The sequence below is a fragment of the Mustelus asterias genome, chromosome 9 (genome assembly GCF_964213995.1).
Source record: "Mustelus asterias chromosome 9, sMusAst1.hap1.1, whole genome shotgun sequence".
Taxonomy (NCBI): domain Eukaryota; kingdom Metazoa; phylum Chordata; class Chondrichthyes; order Carcharhiniformes; family Triakidae; genus Mustelus; species Mustelus asterias.
In genome coordinates, this window is record NC_135809.1 from 99,849,402 (window position 1) to 99,870,920 (window position 21,519).

The 21,519-nt window shown below is 40.6% G+C and overlaps 1 protein-coding gene and 1 pseudogene across 2 annotated transcripts; one reads left to right on the forward strand and one right to left on the reverse strand.

Annotated features, from left to right (window-relative positions):
• Window positions 1–733: 733 nt before the first annotated feature.
• On the forward strand, window positions 734–17,306 carry tollip (toll interacting protein). Of its 2 annotated transcripts, XM_078220649.1 has the most exons (7): window positions 763–912; window positions 3,757–3,906; window positions 8,924–9,106; window positions 9,854–10,006; window positions 11,307–11,397; window positions 13,189–13,209; window positions 16,692–17,306. In XM_078220649.1, the coding sequence occupies exons 1-7, from the start codon at window positions 877–879 to the stop codon at window positions 16,904–16,906; spliced, it is 849 nt and encodes a 282-aa protein (XP_078076775.1). In that variant the 5' UTR covers window positions 763–876; the 3' UTR covers window positions 16,907–17,306. The 2 variants fall into 2 exon arrangements, with proteins under 2 accessions (XP_078076776.1, XP_078076775.1); XM_078220650.1 differs by lacking the exon at window positions 13,189–13,209 and having other exon boundaries at window positions 734–912.
• A 3,013-nt stretch (window positions 17,307–20,319) lies between these two features.
• LOC144499372 (U2 spliceosomal RNA) lies at window positions 20,320–20,449 on the reverse strand (annotated as a pseudogene).
• Between the last annotated feature and the right edge of the window lie 1,070 nt (window positions 20,450–21,519).

Below are 21,519 nucleotides of genomic sequence, written 5' to 3' on the forward strand. Positions count from 1 at the left end.
TGTAGCCAATCACTGATGATGTGGAGATGCCGGCGTTGGACTGGGGTGAACATAGTAAGAGTTTTAACAACACCAGGTTAAAGTCCAACAGGTTTATTTGGTAGCAAATACCATTAGCTTTCGGAGCGCTGCTCCTTCGTCAGGAAAGTGGGAGTTCTGTTAACAAACAGAGTTTGCGTCTTTATATGCCCCCTGTTTGTGAACAGATCTCCCACTCATCTGACGAAGGAGCAGCGCTCCGAAAGCTAGTGGCTTTTGCTACCAAATAAACCTGTTGGACATTAACCCGGTGTTGTGAGACTTCTTACTGTGCCAATCACTGAGCTCAGACCCCAGCATTGTGGCCAATCACTGAGTTCAGAGCCCAGCCCTGCAGCCAATCAGAGAGCTCAGATATCCAGCCGTGCAGCCAATTACCGAGCTCAGAGCCCAGCCGTGTAGCCAATCAGAAAGCTCAGAGCCCAGCACTGCAGCCAATCAGAAAGCTCAGAGCCCAGCCCTGCAGCCAATCAGGAATCTCGGATACCCAGCGCAGCAGCCAATCAGAGAGCTCAGATACCCAGCGCTGCAGCCAATCAGAGAGTTCGGAGCCCAGCGCTGCAGCCAATCAGAGAGTTCGGAGCCCAGCGCTGCAGCCAATCAGAGAGTTGGGAGCCCAGCGCTGCAGCCAATCAGAGAGTTGGGAGCCCAGCGCTGCAGCCAATCAGAGAGCTCGGAGCCCATCGCTGCAGCCAATCAGAGAGCTTCGGAGCCCAGCCCTGCAGCCAATCAGGGAGCTGAGAGTCGCGCGGCCCGGAGCCCAGCCCAGGCTCGCGGCCCGGAGTCGAGTTGAGGCCGAGCGGGAGGGAGACAAGCGGCAGGTCGGCTGGATCTGACATGGCGGCCACTACCATCGCCACCCAGAGGGGCCCGGTAAGATCCCTCTCCTCCCTTGTCAGCGGCCTGGTGAAGCTGTGTGCGGGAAGCCGGGCCGCTGCCTCCTCCGCACTCAGTCCCCGGTCCTGTCTCCGGGTTCACTGCGGCAGCTTGTGGGCTTGGCTGCGGGGACTTTGACACCGCCCCCCCCAGCCGGCAGCCAGAGGCCCCGGCCTCATTCACCCTTTGTGTGTGTGTTTTGATATTTATAATGACAATTATTTAACGAATTAATCGTGTGAAATGTAGACGCAGAAGCTGCTGGACTTTCTAAAATGAGGTAAAATTGCTTAAAGATCCATTACATAAATCTTTGGGGGAGACATTTCCATCAGGACAGGAACATGGTTGGGATGTGTTTGGATGACAGTCCAGCTTTCCTCATCCTGCCCTATTCTACCCTCTTCATAAAAACATTCCCCCCACCCCCAGCATTTATTTAATGGCCCTTTAAATAATTTTACCACATGTCAACAAGCAGCTTCTGCATGTCACATGAAATTGTTAAATAACTGTATCAACAAATAAGCATTAACAACACACACAAAAGGGGAAATGAGCTGGGGCCTCGGAAGGGCTGCGACCCTCTTGGCGTCGCATTCGGATACTGAAGGATGGGGCTTTAAAAATCCATCAGCTGCAGTGTTGCCAGCCCTGTTTGGATGTATTCCTGGAGGTTTCATCACGAGTCCTCCCACCAATCTCTGTCCCGTGCTTCTGACGTTGCTTGCCCAAAATGTTCACCCTGGCTCTATGCACCATCTTCCCAGGCAGATTTGTAATCACCTGGCTGGATTATTCTTCACTGTCAGTCCCCCAATATTTTGATAATGAATAAAAGAATTCCAATCAGCACTTTGATCTGATTTATTGCTGTCACATGTATTGTTTCTTGCACGCTGTACAAATTAAAGATATCGTTCATAGAGTACATAGGGGAGAAGGAAAGGAGAGGGTGCAGAATGTAATGTCATGTCTAGGGTGTTGAGAAAGATCATAATATTAGGTAGGTCTATTGGGTGGCACAGTGGTTAGCATTGCTGCCCCAAAGTGCCAGGGACCAGGGTTCGATTCCTGGCTTGGGTAACTGTCTGTGTGGAGTTTACATGTTCTTCCCGTGTCTGCATTAGTTTCCTCCGGATGCTCCGGTTTCCTCCTACAGTCCAAAAGATGTGCTGGTTAGATGCATTGTATATGCTAAATTCTCCCTCAGTGTGGCAACTAGGGGGTTTTCACAGTTACTTCATTGAAGTGTTAATGTAAGCCTGTTTGTGACACTAATAAATAAACTTAAAACCATTCAAAAGTCTAGTTTTATTTCAGTGCCCCGGTTCTTCTCAGATTTTTTACAACCGTGTTCCAGTCAGTCTGTCTTTAAATTCCAGGGTTCAAAATTTTAATTTATCCTGCAAAGAAAATGAGGGGGTTCAACTCGCCCATCTGTCAGTCACCACCGTTTTGATGAAAAGATAGTTAGCTTGAACAGTAAACATTATCATTCTGCCTCATTCATTAAACTGTTCAGTTGACATCTAATAGCTTACTTTTTGGCACAGTTTTCCATTTATGTTGAGAGTGTAGCAAATAATTTCCAATTTTGTTTTCCCTTTGACAAAGATGTGAATTCTCTAGCTTAAGAGTTCTGAAATGATAATACAACAGTTGACAGTGTTTACAATGCATAACCAACATTGAATGGGGATTGTACCAAGTTGATATGCAGCAGGAAGTTAAAAGAAGAGATTATTGAAGATGAATGGGCATTCCTTTTTAAGGATGCTAGTTGATCTTGTGTGGCAATTGTTAATTCAAGTTAGTTTTAGAGGTTGTTTTAACAGTCTTTGTTTCTGAACAGCCTATGCTAACCATCCACAATTACATGGCAAGAGCCTATCAGGAAGCAAGGAAGAACGATCATTAATGTTGAAAATTTTGCCATCTTGTTTCTTGATCTCCGCTCCCCTGTGCTAGTAGTGCACCTACAGATACTATACCTCTGTGTCCATTAAAGGGCCCTCAGGAAATCTATTAAGTCTTGAATTTTCTTTTCACTTTTGTCTTAACATCGGCATAGCAACTCTTCCCAAAGCAGTGTTGCTGAGATTCGGAACTTGGTGTGCCATTCTAACCTCTAGGACTTTATAGCGGGTCTTACACTCGTTTATAATGCTTGCAAAGCTATCTTCAAATCTTGATTTAAATGATAAATGTTTAAATATAGTTTTAAAAATAGCACTTTTAAAAGGAGGTGGCTGTAACATGAGAACATTAACCTCCTCTAATGCTGTGTATATTGATGGAAGTTGTGTTAATTTAAAAACAAACTCACTTGAGGTGTTGAGGCATTGCTTTAAAATTGGCTAGTATAAATTAAAGGAAAAATGCTTTCTAACGTTTCCTATACTTTATGCATCATCATATTTCAGCTTTGGAGTTGCCCTACTGGATGTAAACAAAACTGGTCCTATGCTTGTTCACCAGTACATCAAGAAACTGATTAAATTTTCTAGGTACCATATAACTGCACAGCCAGAACCTAGTTGAAAATGAACCAGTGAATTTTGTAATAGAGGCAGGCAGACTTGAATTGCAGAAAGCCTAGGAAAACGTCATTACTTTTGTAGACATTGCCATTCTAGTGAAATGGGTTGACATTCTGGATAATTACTCATCAAGTTTGTCATTGATGTGAAGGATGTGGCTGAGTAATTGGTTAGCATTTAAGCAAATAGCACCAGCCTATTGTCAGGAAATGACATTTATGATGCTTTGCTGCACATTGATGTGTGATATGCGACAGGCAGCTAAATGGAGTATTTACATATTGCTTTCTCATGGAAGGTGTTCATTGGAGAATTACCACAGGACTTTCTTCGCATTGTACCAACTCAGCAACAGCAGCAAGTGCAACTTGATGCACAGGCAGCTCAACAATTACAGTTTGGAACAAGTGTGGCTACTATGGGTAGACTGAGCATCACCGTGGTACAGGTATGGAATTTATTTTACTATTTGTATAAACACAGAAACCTTGCTGTCTTCTGGGAGCAGCTTGCCATTTGGCCCTTTGAGCCAGCTCAGCCATTCAAAATGATCATGGCTGATCTGGTTGTGGTAACAACTCCATCTTCCTAACAACCCCGCCCCCGCCCCCGCCCCCGCCCAAACCCTTGGCTCCCTTGTTCTATCCAAAATCTATCTAACTCATCTATATGCGAATCCAATTATTTGCTAGTGATAAAAGGTTATTTGCCAGTTAAAAGCAGTAAGCAAGTGGTCAAGTATTTGTCTATGCTCCTAAGATCTGATGCAGACTATCTTCTGTGACAGGCTAAATTACCTCCACTCAATCTTGTTCTAACCTTGATTACTGTTAAGTGAATCAGAAAATAGTTTATATTGCCTGTGATATCTAAATTTGGAACTCTACAAGTATATAAAAAGGAAGAGAGTAGTTAAAGTATAGGTTGGTCCTTTAAGGTTGAGTTTGGGGAATTAATGGTAAATTAAATTAAAGTGACTTTTAATAGGTATTCTGTTTCTATCGAAATGGTGGAAGACAAAAAAGCAACCTAATAACAATTGAAAATCAAAGGGCAAATGGGAGAGGGGAACTTAGAACACACTGTCATGAGAGAAAAACCAATGGGACTTAAGCCAGACAAGTCTACTGGACCCGATGACCTGTATGCTAGGGTCTTTAAAGAAGTGACTGCAGAGATGGTGGACCAATTGGTTGTAATCTTTAACATTCTCTAGATTTTGGAAAGGTCCCAATTTTGGTGGAAAATCGTAAATGTAGCCCCTCTATTCAAGAAAGAAGGGAGACAGAAAGCAGGAAACTGTAGGCCATTTAGACTACCATCTGTCATTGGGGAAAAGCTGGCATCCATTATTAAGAAAATAACAAGAAATTTAGAAAATCACAATGCAATCAACTGACAACATGGCCTTATGAAAGGGAAATAGTATTTGACAAATTTATTAGAGTCCAAGGTGGATGAAGTGGAACCAGTTGATTTAGCATATTTGGATTTGCAAAAGGTATTCAATAAGGTGCCATATTAAAAAATCAATGCACAATATAAGGATTCACGGTGTTGGAATAATATGTTAGCATGGATAAAGGGTTGGCTAACTAGGGAAACAGTGGGCTGAGATAATGGGTAATTTTCAGGTTGGCAAACTGTAAGTAATGAAGTGCCACAGGGATCAGTACTGAGATCTCAACTACTTACGATCTACATCAGTGACTTGGATGAAGGGACCGACAGTATTGTAACCAAATTTTCTAGTGATTATAGAGATAGATAGGAAAGCAAATTATGAAGAGGATACAATCTGCAAAGGTAGATAGAGTGACAAAAAATTGGCAGATGGAGTATAATGTGGGGAAATTTGAAGTTAGTTATCCACTTTAGCAGGAACAAGAAACAGAATATTTGGGGCGAAGCTATAGAATGTTGTTGTGCAGAAGGAACTTGTACGTGAATCTCAAAAATTAGCATGCAGGTGCAGCAGTTAATTAGCAATGCGAGTGGAATGATTGTCTTTATTGCAAGGGGGTTGGGGTTTCAAAGTTGAGCATTCTTGTTAAATGATATTGGGCACTGGTCAGACCATAGCCAGAGCCCAGTTTTGGTCTCCTTACTGAAAGAGGAAACACTTGTATTGGAGGCAGATGTTTCCCCTCCGGGGAATCCATAACTAGGGGATATAGTTTCAGATTAAGTGGTTTCCCATTTACGGCGGAGATGAGTAGGAATTTCTTTTGAGGGTCGTTAATCTTTAGAATTCTCAATCCCAGAGAGCAATGGAGGCTGAGTCATTGAATATATTCACAGTTTAGTGAGATACATTTTGATCTACAAGAGAGTCAAGGATTATGGGGTGCAGGCAGGAAAGCGAAGTTGAGGCCAGGGGCAGATCAGCCGTGATCTTATTGAATGGCAGGGCATGTTCAAGGGGCCTTCTCCTTCTATTTTTCATGTTTTAATACATTCACTGACAGGTATGCTTGACAGTGGGGGAGCTCACTCAAATTTAGCAAGACATCGTATCTGGTTCCATGAGTTTGACAGACTGACATAAGATCTGAGCAGAACCATCAAGCTTGTTCGTATAACTGAGGAACATCTGCTCTTGCTGTTAAGGGTATCACCTGAAATGTTAGAGCAATTGGTTTTTGAACTGCTGGGTTGTATTAGTTGTCTCAAGGTGCATTTAATAATTTATAAATCCAAACCTTTAACATAACTAAGGTCACAGACGTCTTCAAGGTGTCTGAACAGAATTTAAAGAGAAAAATGACTGCAACCACTGGATTTTTGGTGTCTAGAAACAGCTGTGTCGCTATCCCCCCCCATCAAAAACACAAGTTATGACATGCTGTTTCAGTGCCTCTGCTTCAGTGAGATTCAGAGGAAGTGACTGGATGTGTGCTTTCTGAGCTGGTTACAGTTACAAATTAACTAATCTTCACAGTTCTCTCTTCTAATCTGGGACTTTGGTCACACATCGTAACTGTAATTCTATCTTTCCATATTGGTGCTAGGCTCTTATTTAGGTTAAACCACATTGCAGATTATGAATGTGTATGTGTCAGGATTCTTGTTGTATTGGATCAGATGCCAAAAGAATGTTCTCCAGTTTGTGTGCTAAGCAGCAATTTGTAGACAAATTGATTTTAATGGAAGTACTAAAATATGGGCATAAAGGTAGGAGGAGAGAGCGAAAACCAAAAGCTTGTTCACTGAGATGGGTTTCAAAGAAGGGCTTGAGGGAGGAGAGGAATTGGAATTTAAAGAGGGAATTTCAAAGCATGGTACCTGGAAGGCTAACAGGCTGAGGATGCACAAGAGGAAGAGTCTGTAGAATAGAGATTGGAATAAATTAGAAATTGAGAGGGCATGCTTGTGATGAGAGGGTGAGGATTAAAAATTAAAAGTTGGGGCCCAGGAGACAACGATGAATTGGTGAGGGCCAGAGTGATGGGTGACCAAGGTTTGTGTGGCATAGGATGCAGGCTGCATTGTTTCAGATGGGCTCAACTTGGAGGACAGGAGGTTGGCGGTAGCAAAAGCATGGATAAGGATTTCAGCAGCAAATGGGCAGAGTTAGTGGGAGACACAGGCAGCATTGTGCAGGTTGATGTAGGCTGTCTTTGTATTTGAGAGGTATTAGGATGCTGTAATTGTGAACAATCTTGTAAGGAGGGCGATGAAATTGGAGGCAAGAATATGGGATTTGTGGCTGGGCTGAAGATATAAGATGTTGGCTTTGGTTTTCCAACCATTTAAAATTGTGTCTCATCCAGGACTAGATGTTGGACAAGCAGTTTAACAATATATAGGCAGTGGAGGGGTTCAGAGAGATGGTATGTTATCAGTGTCTGACTATCATTCTAGGATGGTAAAGGTGATGAGCAAGGTCTCTTTGGGATTGAGGTGACTCCAAGCTGATACTTCAATAGTTCAGATATCTTGATAAATAAGATTGTACAATTTTAGCAGGTTAACCTTCAGTATCCCTGCGAATACCTTGGGTTCCCTATGCCAAGATTCTCTGAACTTGGGTATGTGGTGGCTATGTCCTTACTGAGGCTGTAGTTAATTACAAACTACTGGAAACAGATGTAATGGTTTGGAGATTTTGGGTTTGATTGATTTCTGGGCATGAAAATAATCTCTCTTCAACTTTGAAATGTGGTTGTGGGAGGTCCAGTGGTGGAGAGACAGAGGAACCCAATTTCTGGATGAATTTCTTCAAGAGCCTTTTATAGTTAGTGCTCCTACCCAAGCTTCTGACCAAGACCAACATTTTTAGAGACAAAGTTTAATCAAGCAATAGGGAAGAGTTAACTTCAGGCATTGACTGTTCCAAGAGCTATTTTGACATGCTTAATGGGCACAAACCTGTAAGCTGACAGTGTTGCACTTCTGGTTTGTTCACCCACATGTCTGAAATATGCTTTGTGGCTTCTAATTAATTGCGCACTTTGTTCCCAAAAGGACAAGTCTCAGGAGTCCGGCCATTTCAAGTCAAAATTGTGTTATTTTGTGACCTTGATTTTCTTTCCACTTTAACATTTAATTTTGAGGTGATTAAATTTCTGTGATTACTTCAGAACATTGGTTAGCAATGGACATTAAGAAAGATCCATATTTGGAATTAAGTTTGCTTCACTCAGAATGTTCCAGAGCTTCAGGTTCTCCACTGTGCCTTCCAACACCAACCACCCCCTCCCTTAACCCTGCTAAACAAAACTGAAAAGCTTTGACATTCAACAAAAGAGAATGTTCTTGTACAAAATTGCTGTTAGTGTTTGGTGATTCAGGAAGGCTGCCAACTGGATCCCTCATGCTGATGGTTACATTTAGGTAGTGACATGTGACTTCCAGCAGCACTAAATGTTTGTCTTTAAACAAGTTGAGTTTAAATATTGCATTGGAAAATTTTTATTTTCTCTTTCTCTCTCATTATTTTTTTCTCTTCCCCTTCCTCCCTCCAGCAAATGGATGACACACTATTCACTAATGGAAGGAAACACCATTGCCAATTCTGCTGTTCATTTGAATCAACAGCAGCTTAAGAATAGCATCAAGTGACATTTACTTCGGTGCTTTGTAATATTGGTGTTTATACACTAATAGAAAAGATGGGTTTGTTTTGTATACCTGTAGTTTGGAATGAATTGTCCCAATACCTGAATAGTGAATTGCACTATATATATCACTACCAGAAAATGTCTTATAATCCAAACCCTGTTTGGGATCTGCTTCATTCCATGCAGAAAAGTCTCTACCAATTAAGATAAATTGAAGCTCAATTTTAACCCCGTTGTGCCCCATTTTTACAATGGATTACTTGGATCGCTTGTGAAGCTCAAGGACATAGATCGTACACAGTCTGTCTCTGTCCCACAAGAGCAATTTATTCAGCTGATATCTGGTAAACCTCTAGTGTACCTTCTGTGTTGCATACAAATGATCTAATTCTGTCTGTCTAGGCAAAATTGGCAAAAAACTATGGAATGACACGTATGGACCCATACTGCAGAATACGCCTTGGATATGCAGTATATGAGACACCTACAGCACACAATGGGGCAAAAAACCCAAGATGGAACAAAGTTATTCAGTGCACTGTGCCACCTGGTGTTGATTCATTTTACTTGGAGATATTTGATGAGGTGAGTTTCTGAACTGAGTTTTTTAGTATATTACTCATATGTTGATTTTCAGCATAGCAAACTGTGTTAAAAAGCCAAATTTTAGGTTACTACTTTATGTAGCTTAGTTTTTAGACTTTGAGTTGTGAGACAGGTTTATAATTGTGCTGTCAATTGTTAACATTTTATTTTTACCATTTCTGATATTGTAACCTGTGCATCATATACACCATAAGCAAAGGGCTAAGAAATTAATTCTGCAACTAGGAAGAATTGTGGGCAATGATGGCGTAGTAATGCCACTAGACTATCACTCCAGAGGCACAGGCCTCTCTGGGTACATGAGTTCAAATCCCATCACAGCAGCTAGTCATTTAATTCAATTAATAAATCATATTCAATTAGTTAAAAATGTATCCCCAAATATATCTGATTTTGCGCACAGGCAAATCCCGGTTATTGGTCTGAAACTTGCTAAATATAATAGGAGTTCACTAAGTTGCCCAAAGTTGGGAAGGAGTGATGCTAAGCCAAAGACAGACATGGTTTTTCTGTGCTAAGCAGATTTTTTTCTTCCACCCCAATACATTGAATTATTTTGTGACTCCCTTGAGGTTTAGTAATGCCCAACGTTTATATGCATTTAAATTTTAATTTCACGTTGTCATCTCAGTTCAGACCTTCCTCTTTAAAAATCTTTAGAACTGCCTGTTATTGCATCAGTGTACATTTTCGATTGAATCCTAACTTGTGTTTTATTGCTTGCAGCGAGCATTTTCCATGGATGATAGAATTGCTTGGACTCACATAACTATCCCAGAATTATTAAAAGAGGGCAAAGTAGTGGATGAATGGTACAGCCTTAGTGGGAGGCAGGGTGATGATAAAGAAGGAATGATCAACCTTGTTATGTCCTATGCAGTAAGTGACATATTTAGATACTATTTATTTTTAAAAACATTTTGATACCAAGGTTTTAATGGGGTGTTGCAATTCAAGAACTGTTTAATAGATTAGCACGGCAGTTTCAGATTAAAAATATAACTTACAAGAACAATGATATAGTTGACATTTAAAGACTTTCATCTTGTAACTAAAGCCTGAATCAAATTGGGTATATCAGAATAATTTTTAAAAATTGAAACATAAGCTTATTAAACTTTCACTTCCATGTCGAAATTGCAGATTGCAAACGAAGGAGTTTTCTAAAAGTTATACTAAAAAAATTTAGATTCCCCAACTTGGGAAGGATTTACTAGGCATTAGTTCACTGGGGTATTACCTGAGATAAAGGAATATGTTATGGTCAAACACTAGTTTGTGCAAATGCAAAATACATTGCCCTAGAAGGCCATGTTTGCTGAATCAGTTGATTTTTCTGGAGGTGGGTGCTCATTTTTGATGTAGTGCAATTAAACGACAGGGAGGATAGGGATTTAAAATTAAAAAGAAGAAAACCGTCATGACGAACAGAATGGCAGAGCAAGTTTGGTCAGGTGGTCTCGTCTTTTTTTTTACTCTTAAGGGAAATAGCCTACTAAGCAAAGTTTGCCTGTTTTCAGTGGCCAATATTGTTTTGAGAAAATTGATGGCATGTAGACAAAATATTTCATAATAGAATATTCGGTTCAACAATATTTTGCTTTATTTGCAAAATGTATTTTATTGGTGCTTCAAACCTAATTTATTCAATTAAATTTGTATAAATTAAATTCATTAATTTAGCAACTGCTCTGGCAAAAATCAATATATATGAATGTAAAGAATCTTCTATCTCTAGAAGATTCAATCCTTTTGCCATATTAATGTGGAATGTTAAGAAACTTGTGTTCCTTTTGAGTTTTCATCCAGTATAGATCGACATTTCTTATGTTGAAGACTGTAAATGCTGCTGTGTTGTTTCTGGTGTGTTGAGCTGCCTGTTGTCGAGGTCTGCCTGCAGTATTTTGTTAACATATTGAATTGGGCTGCTCTTAAACCTTCAAAATGTTTAGATATTTCAAATTGCAATACTTGTCCACCTCTACGTTTTCTAAATATTTGAGTTCTATCTAACACAGGATTTCCTTTGAGGATTTTTTTAACCCATTTTTAACATTCTGAAGGCAACTCCTGCATGACACAATTTGACCATCAACTTCGTCCAATCTCTCAATACCTTGATTCTTACTACATTTTTGTAGGAAAATACTGTAATTAATTTTTCAATGTATTTCAACAGACACTGCCGCCAAACATGTTGGTACAGCCACAGCCAGTAGTGCTAATGCCCACTGTTTACCAGCAGGGGCTAGGATATGTGCCTATTACAGGTATGATTAAACCTTTATACATTTTCCTCAGGGTGTGGAGGGAGTTCCTTGGTGATTCTTTCCTTACTCCTATCCAAATAAAAATGTGAAATAATATTGATTGTTGTGGATGGCTAAAAGAGATGTGATTGTTGCCTTTTTGCTAGCCGCAATCTAACTTGGTCTTTACGTTAAAGAAAAGTTTATGATTTATATTCAATATTGATGAAATATGACAACTATTTTACACTTGTTATTTAATGAAAAGTAATGAGGTTGATAATGTTGGTCTGGTGCAGCAGCCCTGGGGCTGCTGAGAATCGGGTGCTGATTGTTTTGCAGCCATTTGGACTTGACATACCTTCGTGACACTCCCTGTGCCCCATCCTTGGGAGATTCAGGAGCCACTAACGGCTATCTAAGGGCTGTTGGCTATATTTAAAGTCACTAGGTTTCTTCAACAGAAAATCAGTTCCAAGATGCACTAACCTTTTTGACCTTTGAAGGCCAAAACACAAGCTGGAGAGAGGCAGGGTGGCCTATTATAAATTTTTATTTTGAACAGATTTCACTTAAAATACACAGTCTAAATGCTAGCTACCAAGTGCAGTACGCTTTGCTCCAGCAGGTGTGCAGTAGGCCTTGGGCCTTCATGTCTGATGGTAGAGGCCTCTGAAACCTGAAGTCTGTGGTGTTTTGAGCAACCAATGTCATCCCAAGTGACTGCCTAAAACAAGCATCAAGTTGCTGTACATGGAAGTGGTTAAACATTTATAAATTTCTTAAGGTGAGGAGGGAGTTTCTTGGTGATTCTTTCCGTACTCCTACCCAAATAAAAATGGAATAGTATTGATTGTTGTGGATGGCTGAAAGAGATGTGATTGTCTCCTTCTTGCTAGCCACGATCTAACTTGGTCTTTACATTAACAATGGAGTAAACTTTCTGATAAATATTACTGAACAATGACAATTATTTTACACTGCTAGTTAATGAAATAAATTGGCAGTGTGATGGACGCTGGCAACCCACACAATTAACATTGAATTTCAGGATGGACTTGGGCCTGCTAGTTGGGGCGCATCTTCTATGTGGGGCATTCGTTTCAGGCCAAAAAGGAACCCAACTTCAAGAAATTTCATCTTCCATGAACTTTTTAGTGTGTCAAGAGCATCTCCGACAGCAGAGGCGACAAGCAATTGAACCAGTTCCTAAAAATTCTTACTAGTTAAAGGCTTGATTCTGGACCTCTGCTATGCCCACAATCCAGTAGGCAGTAGATTTCTCATAAATGCTTTTGCCATGGATCAGAGTTGATTAACCTGTTCACGACCGATGCCAGGTTACAGAGTAGAACCACCTAAGTGAAGCTGTGATTTTAAAGTCTGCTTTTCTGTATCATATTGATCTGATTCATTTATTTTTGGGGGAACAGATTGATATTACATATAACCTACCATTCATTGAGTGTCATTCAATCACCGCTTGAAATATATTAGTTGCCTATGGCAATTAATAGGAACATTGTCAAGTGCTACACTGTTAAAATGACAATGACTTCCTGCTTTGATGACTTGGGTGATTTGTTAATTTGGCAACTTAAAAACTGCAAAATTTCCTGTTGTAAAAATCTGAGCTGAAGTTTAATGTGTGCAATGTTTGGGATAATGGGTAGCTGTGGCCTGTAGTAAGTTCTTTTGTGCAAAAAAAAAACTTGTGTAACTTGCTTTCTAACGAATTCTACGTTTTCTGACATGTTATTAATGTTGCTTCTTGGTGTTTTGCTGCTTTAATTTCCTTATTACCCAATTCAGGGCTTGAGTATTTTGCATTGGGTAAGTTTTGAGAGACATTTACTGCCTTTCCTCACAGGCTAAATCTATGCATGAACACATGAGTATGCCATTTGCTTGTGTATTTTAAAGTGGCTGCCGTTTAAGCATTTGTTTGTAAGATATCAGTAAATGATGGCTTAAAGTTTAACTGACTTGATAATGTGCTTTGCATACTAAATCTACACCACCTGCAAATAAGTCACAGATGCTATGTTCAGTGGGTTCAGCAGACTATAAAAATGCACACTTCTGTGCTTCAAAATGTTCTCTTGTCAGGTAAAAGTGGCATGTTAACTGATCTGCATTGAAAGCCCCTTTTTCTGGAAGTTTCTGTATAAGCCTGTTTGTTGATTTGCTGAGCTGGTAGTTCCAGAAAAGTATTAGTGTGTCCAGTGCAATTTGCATCAACCACACCGTAGGCAGACAATTCACATTCACTTTTACCATTCTTTAAAGTTGTCTTCTACACAATTGTTGCAGTGGTCAAGTACAGATCCTATTTTATACACATCACAATATCTGTTGTACAACCAAACCTGTATGAATTGACTTCCAGAAGTAATGTTTACAACTGGCTTTAGAATTTTTCATAAATTATTTTGGAATTACATTTATCCCGAGTAATATTGTGACTTCTTTAAAGTGCACTGTTTTGTACAAAATCATATTGTACTGTTAGCAGGAAATATTAAATTGTCACATTGGCAATTACTTTTACTGACAACCCCCCCCCCTCTTAAAAAGAAGCCTTAATCTTCAGTAAATGATATTGGAATATAGATGAAAATTACACTTGCTATTAAGTATCAACATTTGTGTTGAATTTTTCTAATTCATAAACTGGACTAAGACTGGAATTGTAAGCATTAATAAGAAATAGGAGCAGGAGTAGGCCATCTAGCCCCTCGAGCCTGCCCCGCCATTCAATAAGATCATGGCTGATCTGACGTGGATCAGTACCAGTTACCCGCCTGATCCCCATAACCCTTAATTCCCTTACCGATCAGGAATCCATCCATCCGCGCTTTAAACATATTCAGCGAGGTAGCCTCCACCACCTCAGTGGGCAGAGAATTCCAGAGATTCACCACCCTCTGGGAGAAGAAGTTCCTCCTCAACTCTGTCTTAAACCGACCCCCCTTTATTTTGAGGCTGTGTCCTCTAGTTTTAACTTCCTTACTAAGTGGAAAGAATCTCTCCGCCTCCACCCTATCCAGCCCCCGCATTATCTTATAAGTCTCCATAAGATCCCCCCTCATCCTTCTAAACTCCAACGAGTACAAACCCAATCTCCTCAGCCTCTCCTCATAATCCAAACCCCTCATCTCCGGTATCAACCTGGTGAACCTTCTCTGCACTCCCTCCAATGCCAATATATCCTTCCTCATATAAGGGGACCAATACTGCACACAGTATTCCAGCTGCGGCCTCACCAATGCCCTGTACAGGTGCATCAAGACATCCCTGCTTTTATATTCTATCCCCCTCGCAATATAGGCCAACATCCCATTTGCCTTCTTGATCACCTGTTGTACCTGCAGACTGGGCTTTTGCGTCTCATGCACAAGGACCCCCAGGTCCCTTTGCACGGTAGCATGTTTTAATTTGTTTCCATTGAGATAGTAATCCCATTTGTTATTATTTCCTCCAAAGTGTATAACCTCGCATTTCTCAACGTTATACTCCATTTGCCATATCCTCGCCCACTCACTCAGCCTGTCCAAATCTCTCTGCAGATCTTCTCCGTCCTCCACACGATTCACTTTTCCACTTATCTTTGTGTCGTCTGCAAACTTCGTTACCCTACACTCCGTCCCCTCCTCCAGATCATCTATATAAATGGTAAATAGTTGCGGCCCGAGTACCGATCCCTGCGGCACGCCACTAGTTACCTTCCTCCAACCGGAAAAACACCCATTTATTCCGACTCTTTGCTTCCTGTCGGATAGCCAGTCCCCAATCCACTTTAACACACTACCCCCAACTCCGTGTGCCCTAATCTTCTTCAGTAGCCTTTTATGGGGCACCTTATCAAACGCCTTTTGGAAATCCAAAAACACCGCATCCACCGGTTCTCCTCCATCAACCGCCCTAGTCACATCTTCATAAAAATCCAACATGTTCGTCAAGCACGACTTTCCCCTCATGAATCCATGCTGCGTCTGATTGATCGAACCATTTCTATCTAGATGCCCTGCTATCTCCTCTTTAATAATGGATTCCAGCATTTTCCCTACTACAGACGTTAAGCTGACCGGCCTATAGTTACCCGCCTTTTGTCTCCTTCCTTTTTTAAACAGCGGCGTAACATTAGCCGTTTTCCAATCAACCGGCACTACCCCAGAATGCAACGAGTTTTGATAAATAATCACTAACGCATCCACTATTACCTCTGACATTTCTTTCAATACCCTGGGATGCATTCCATCCGGACCCGGGGACTTATCCACCTTCAGTCCCATTAGTCTACCCAGCACTGCCTCTCTGGTAACATTAATTGTATTAAGTATTTCTCCTGCTGCCAACCCTCTATCGTTAATATTTGGCAAACTATTTGTGTCCTCCACCGTGAAGACCGACACAAAAAACTTATTTAAAGACTCAGCCATATCCTCATTTCCCACTATTAACTCCCCCCTCTCGTCCTCCAAGGGTCCAACATTCACTCTAGCCACTCTATTCCTTTTTATATATTTATAAAAACTTTTACTATCATTTTTTATATTAATTGCTAGCCTAGCTTCATAGTCTATCCTTCCTTTCTTTATCGCTTTCTTAGTCTCTCTTTGTTGTTTCTTAAATTTTTCCCAATCACTTGTTTCTCCACTATTTTTGGCCACTCTGTACGCAGCTGTTTTTATTTTAATACTCTCCTTTATTTCCTTCGTTATCCACGGCTGGTTCTCCCTTTTCTTACAATCCTTGTTTTTTGCTGGAATATATTTTTGCTGAGAACTGAAAAGGATCTCCTTAAAAATCCTCCACTGTTCCTCAGCTATCCTACCTGCCAGCCTGCTCTCCCAGTCTACCTTAGCCAATTCATCCCTCATCCTATCATATTTCCCTCTGTTCAAACAGAGGACACTGGTTTGGGACCAAACTTTCTCCTCTTCCACCTGAATCAGAAATTCAACCATATTGTGGTCACTAGACCCAAGAGGGTCCTTCACAATTAATGTCCCATTAATAACACATTATTCTAACAGTTACGGTACCATAAAGTACAGATTACTTATGTGCTTATAATACATAAGTATAAGTACTGGCCTGCAGTAAATTAAATCCAGTCTGACGTCCCTTAATGAATTATTTCTCCTTCAGGTTTTAGCATTTGGTAAACTACCTATATACAAATATATTTGAAACATTACTGCTTATAGCTTAAAAGTCACATGCTAAGCCATTTTTCATATCATTGCTTAAGTTTATACTTGTCTTGACTTCTGGAATATCACTTCATAATATATTCTTTGATTTTCCAGGAGTGCCAACTGTCTATACACAAGGAATGATTCCAGTTGCAGCACCAACACAGATATCTGCTCCACAAAATCTGTACAGTGAGGAAGATCTCAAATCCATCCAAGATATGTTCCCTAACATGGACAGAGAAGTGATCCGCTCAGTGCTGGAAGCACAGAGGGGCAATAAGGATGCAGCAATTAATTCTTTGCTCCAGATCAACGAGGACTCCTAGGAATATGTGCAGTCGCTGTTAATATTGCCAAGGCCCCATTATAACCGGTGTATCTCTGCATCAAAGACTTTGAGCTTTCTCTCTGCCGATCTTTCTTGTTTACAAATGCACGTGTCCGGTAAACAGCACATTGTACAAAGTTTGTAACTGTATTAAACATAAAAGAGCATTCCATAATCCAAGTGCATATGCTTAAGTTCAGAAAGGCTGATTAAATTCATATCTCGTGGTTATCATATACCAAGAGTTGCCCCACTGAGCTTGGTTAAACTTGATGCTTATGTCTTTGAAGTATGTCTATTGTGCATTCGGCAGCATTTAATGCTGATTGTCCACCTGTCAAGTGCTTTGAGAATTGTCTTATTTCTTAGAGTTTATTAAAAATGTATATTAATTGGAATTTTGCAGTTGGTTTTACTCTAATTTTGAAATTATGTACTGAAGAAATAACGACTTACATTTTACAATCTTAAGTTCCTATTGTAAAACACAACCGTAGACGTATATCATCACATGACACACAGTGGCATTCAGTATTACCACACAAACTTTGGTCAGCCAGTCTATTTGCGATCTTGCTGTCCTATAGATTTCATCAGTCGTCAAGAACACTTTCCTTGGATGTGGGTAGTGTTGGCTAGACCAGCATTTCTTGCCCATCCCTAATTGCTTTTGAGATGGTGAGCTGCCATCTTGAATTGCTGTCGCCCATGTGTACGTACACACACACTGCTTTGAGGGAGGGAGTTCCATGATTTTGACCCAGCAACAGTGAAGGGATGGCAATATAGTTCCAAGTTTGGATGGTGCGTGGCTTGGAGGGGAACTTCTAGGTGATGGTGTCTCCTTGCATCTGCTGCCCCCTGTTGTAAGTGGGAAAGGTCAGTGGTTTGTAATGTGCTGTCAAAGGAGCCTTAGAGTTGCTGCAGTGCATCTTGTAGACAGTACACACTGCTGCAACTGTGCTTTGGAGGAGGAAATGAATGTTCATGGTGGATGGCATTCTAATCAAATGGGTTGCTTTGTCCTGGATGGAGTCAAGCTTCTCATCCAGGCAAGTGTATGGTATTCCATCACACTTCTGACTTCTGTCTTTACATGGACAGACTTCAAGGAGTGAGGAGGTGAATTTCTCGCTGCAGAATTCACAGCCTCTGCTCTTGTAGTTATAGTATTTATATGGGTGGTCCAGTTCAGCTTTTGGTAAATGGTAATCCCCTGGATGCTGATATGGGATTGAGTAAAGATAATGTTATTGAATGTTAAGGGAAGATGGTTGGATTCTCTCTGATTGGAGATGGTCATTGCCTGGTACTCGTGTGGTGTAAATATTGCCACTTATTAGACCAAGCCTGAATGCAGCAAATGGGCATAGACTGCTTCAGTTTGAAGAGTCATAAATGGTGCTGAACATTGTGCAATGATCAGTGAATGTCCCCACTTCTGACCTAATGATGTCGAGAAGGTCATTGATGAAGCAGCTGAAAGAGGTTGGGCCAAGCTCAATGTTCTCTCGGTCAGCTTCCTGTTCTGTGAACTTGTTCATGCAAAACTTTTCCACCCATATCCTAACTTGCACCCTGGTCTGTTTGCCCATCATCCCAGAGGCCTCTGACCTACCTTAACCCTTTCCTGGCAAAATCTAGATTTTAAAATATTCCAAGTTTAAATTTTTCCAGGCCCTCGCCATTCTCTGAAACACAGAACCTAGCCCAAGATTTGTATTGCTTCATCATTGATGGCAGCACTGTTAGCTGCTTAGACCCTAAGTTTTGGAATTCCCTCCTTGCACCTCTGTGTGAAAGTTTAATCTTGATGATTATTTTCAATTAGTTTGTGGTTTAGTAATGGTATTAGTCAAATAATCACAAAGTATGTCAACCTGCTATGGTTTTATGCTGAATTCTGGGACACTAGCTCATCACATGACTTGGTTTTCATATCACATTCAACATTGATGTGAGGAACGACATATGACTCTTAAGCCAGTGATACAAGACGTCAGGGTTGAACAAATGCAACCATCAACCTCCCTCTCAATTTTGATCATCAGCATTGAAGATAGAGAACAAAGTCCTACTATGTAAGGAAAAACAAGTGTTAAAACATTCAGCCTTGTGCATTAAATTAGTGCAGTTTAACTTGTGATGTTCAAGGGAAGTCACTATTTCACAGTATGTAACCATCTTTGATTTTTTTTAAAGTTTAGAATTAAGTTCTGTAATTAGTTTTTGTAACACTATGGTTCTTTTAAATTTAAATGTTAATTGAATGTTACTTTAACACATCAATCACTTTCAAACATTGATTTTGTATGTATTTTATGTAGACTGTGTAATTGCTGTAACCTTAAGTTTTTTGTAAAGCTAATCTATAAGTTTAATCAACTTGTACCAAGCACTGACAGTTACAACAAAAGCATACTATCGCAAAGCATTTCTCTCAGCAAAAACAGATAGATGAGTGCCAGTTTTAATGAAGTTCTGCAGGATGTATGTTATCTATTGATACAATTAGACATCCAATGAATCCATATCCCCAGACATTGCATGCTGTCTTATCTCACGTAAAAGCAGATATCAAAAACATTCCCACTTATAGTCTATGTATATTTTATTAGTATTTTGTAAACATCATTAGTTTTAAGGCTATTTGAAACTTTACCACTCTATCCTTCATTTCAAAAGAGAAGTAATTAATTCCAAGTAACCACTGAGAGAAGTAAAGTCAACCTTTAAATAACCTCTAAAATGTAGTAACTGATAGTGATCTGTTTTAATACCAACTAAATGAAAATTTGAGATGATGAGCACAAGATATTGATCATGAGGGCATGACTGCCTATTCAGAATGGGGGAAAAATGCTAAGAATATATCATGAAATATTGTTTAATCTAGTAAATGAAGTAACAAACTTAATGAGATGGATCGTCCCACAGGTTATTGACATCTTAAAGGGCCAGTCACAGGACAATGGGAAATGACATCAATGACCATCCCCTTCAAGAAGCCAATTAGAAACTGATGATGTGCACTGAGACCAATCGCACATCTCTTAAGCCAATTAAGAATTAGCCTTGCCTTATTTAGGACAACTGTAATGCAATAACATCATGGATCACGCTGTGGGTTGTGGCTTGGAATGTGTTAATAAGCAGAAGCTTTCACTGAGCAAGTTACACAGCAAGTACCTGCTGTCCACAGGAAAGCATAAGTTTTTTTTTGTACTTTTCCAATTCAATCAAATCAAATCCAATTCAGAGTCTCAACAAGTTGAGACATTTCCGATCCAGGCTGACAAGACAGGGCGGGTGACTAAGCCACCCTGTCCTGGGCCTGATCTACATGAGTCAAGCTGATTGGAGAAGGGGGAGGATCCTCCTCCAGGACTTGAGCTCATTTGCATCTTAGCCAAAAGGCCGAGATGCCGCTTTTAAAAATTGCTTCATATGAAACATATGAAGCCTCAGCGTAACCTCATAACCTCAACCAAGTGCAGATCCGATACTACACTTGATCTTAGCCAAAAGGCCGAGAAGCGATAAGTTACGGAGAGAGAACAGAGACCTGTGCCCAAGGCTGAAATGAAAAACAAGAACCCTTGGTATGGTAGTAAAGTGCCACCCCATCTTTAATAGGTGTTAATTTACAATTTATCAAAGATTTCCTAGTTACTTCCCAAGGGCGGCACGGTAGCACAGTGGTTAGCACTGCTGCTTCACAGCTCCAGGGACCTGGGTTCGATTCCTGGCTTGGGTCACTGTCTGTGTGGAGTTTGCACATTCTCCTCGTGTCTGTGTGGGTTTCCTCCGGGTGCTCCGGTTTCCTCCCACAGTCCAAAGATGTGCGGGTTAGGTTGATTGGCCATGCCAAAATTGCCCTTAGTGTCCTGGGATGCGTAGGTTAGAGGGATTAGTGGGTAAATATGTAGGGATAAGGGGGTAGGGCCTGGGTGGGACTGTGGTCGGTGCAGACTCGATGGGCCGAATGGCCTCTTTCTGTGCTGTAGGGTTTCTAAGTTCTAAGAAACTGTCTCCTATTGCCTATATGATTAAAAATCTCAAAGCCGCTTCTCGGCCTTTTGGCTAAGATCAAGTGTAGTATGGATTGGATGCTGCGCTTGGTCAAGGTCATTAGGTTGCATTTCAGCTTCATTTTCATATGAAGCAATTTTTAAAAGCGGCATCTCGGCCTTTTGGCTAAGATGCAAATGAGATCAAGCCTTGGAGGAGGAAACCTCCCCCTCCTCCAATCAGCTTGGCTCATGTAGATCAGGCCCAAGACAGGTGTGAGGGCACTGTCTTGTCAGCTTGGATCGGAAATGTCTCGACTTGTTGAGACTCTGAATTGGACTTGATTTGATTGAATTGGAAAAGTACAAAAAAAAGGAACATAATTAGAACTTAAGTTCAAATAATACCTAGAACTTACACCTCTATCTCCTTTAAGGCACTCCTGAAAACCTACCTCTTTCACCTAGTTTTTGACCACCTGTCCTGACTTGGTTTGGGTGGCACAGTGGTTAGCACTACTGCCTCACAGCACCAGGGACCAAGGTTCAATTCCGGCTTCGGGGCAGTGTGGAGTTGGTACTTTTCGTGTCTGCATGAGTT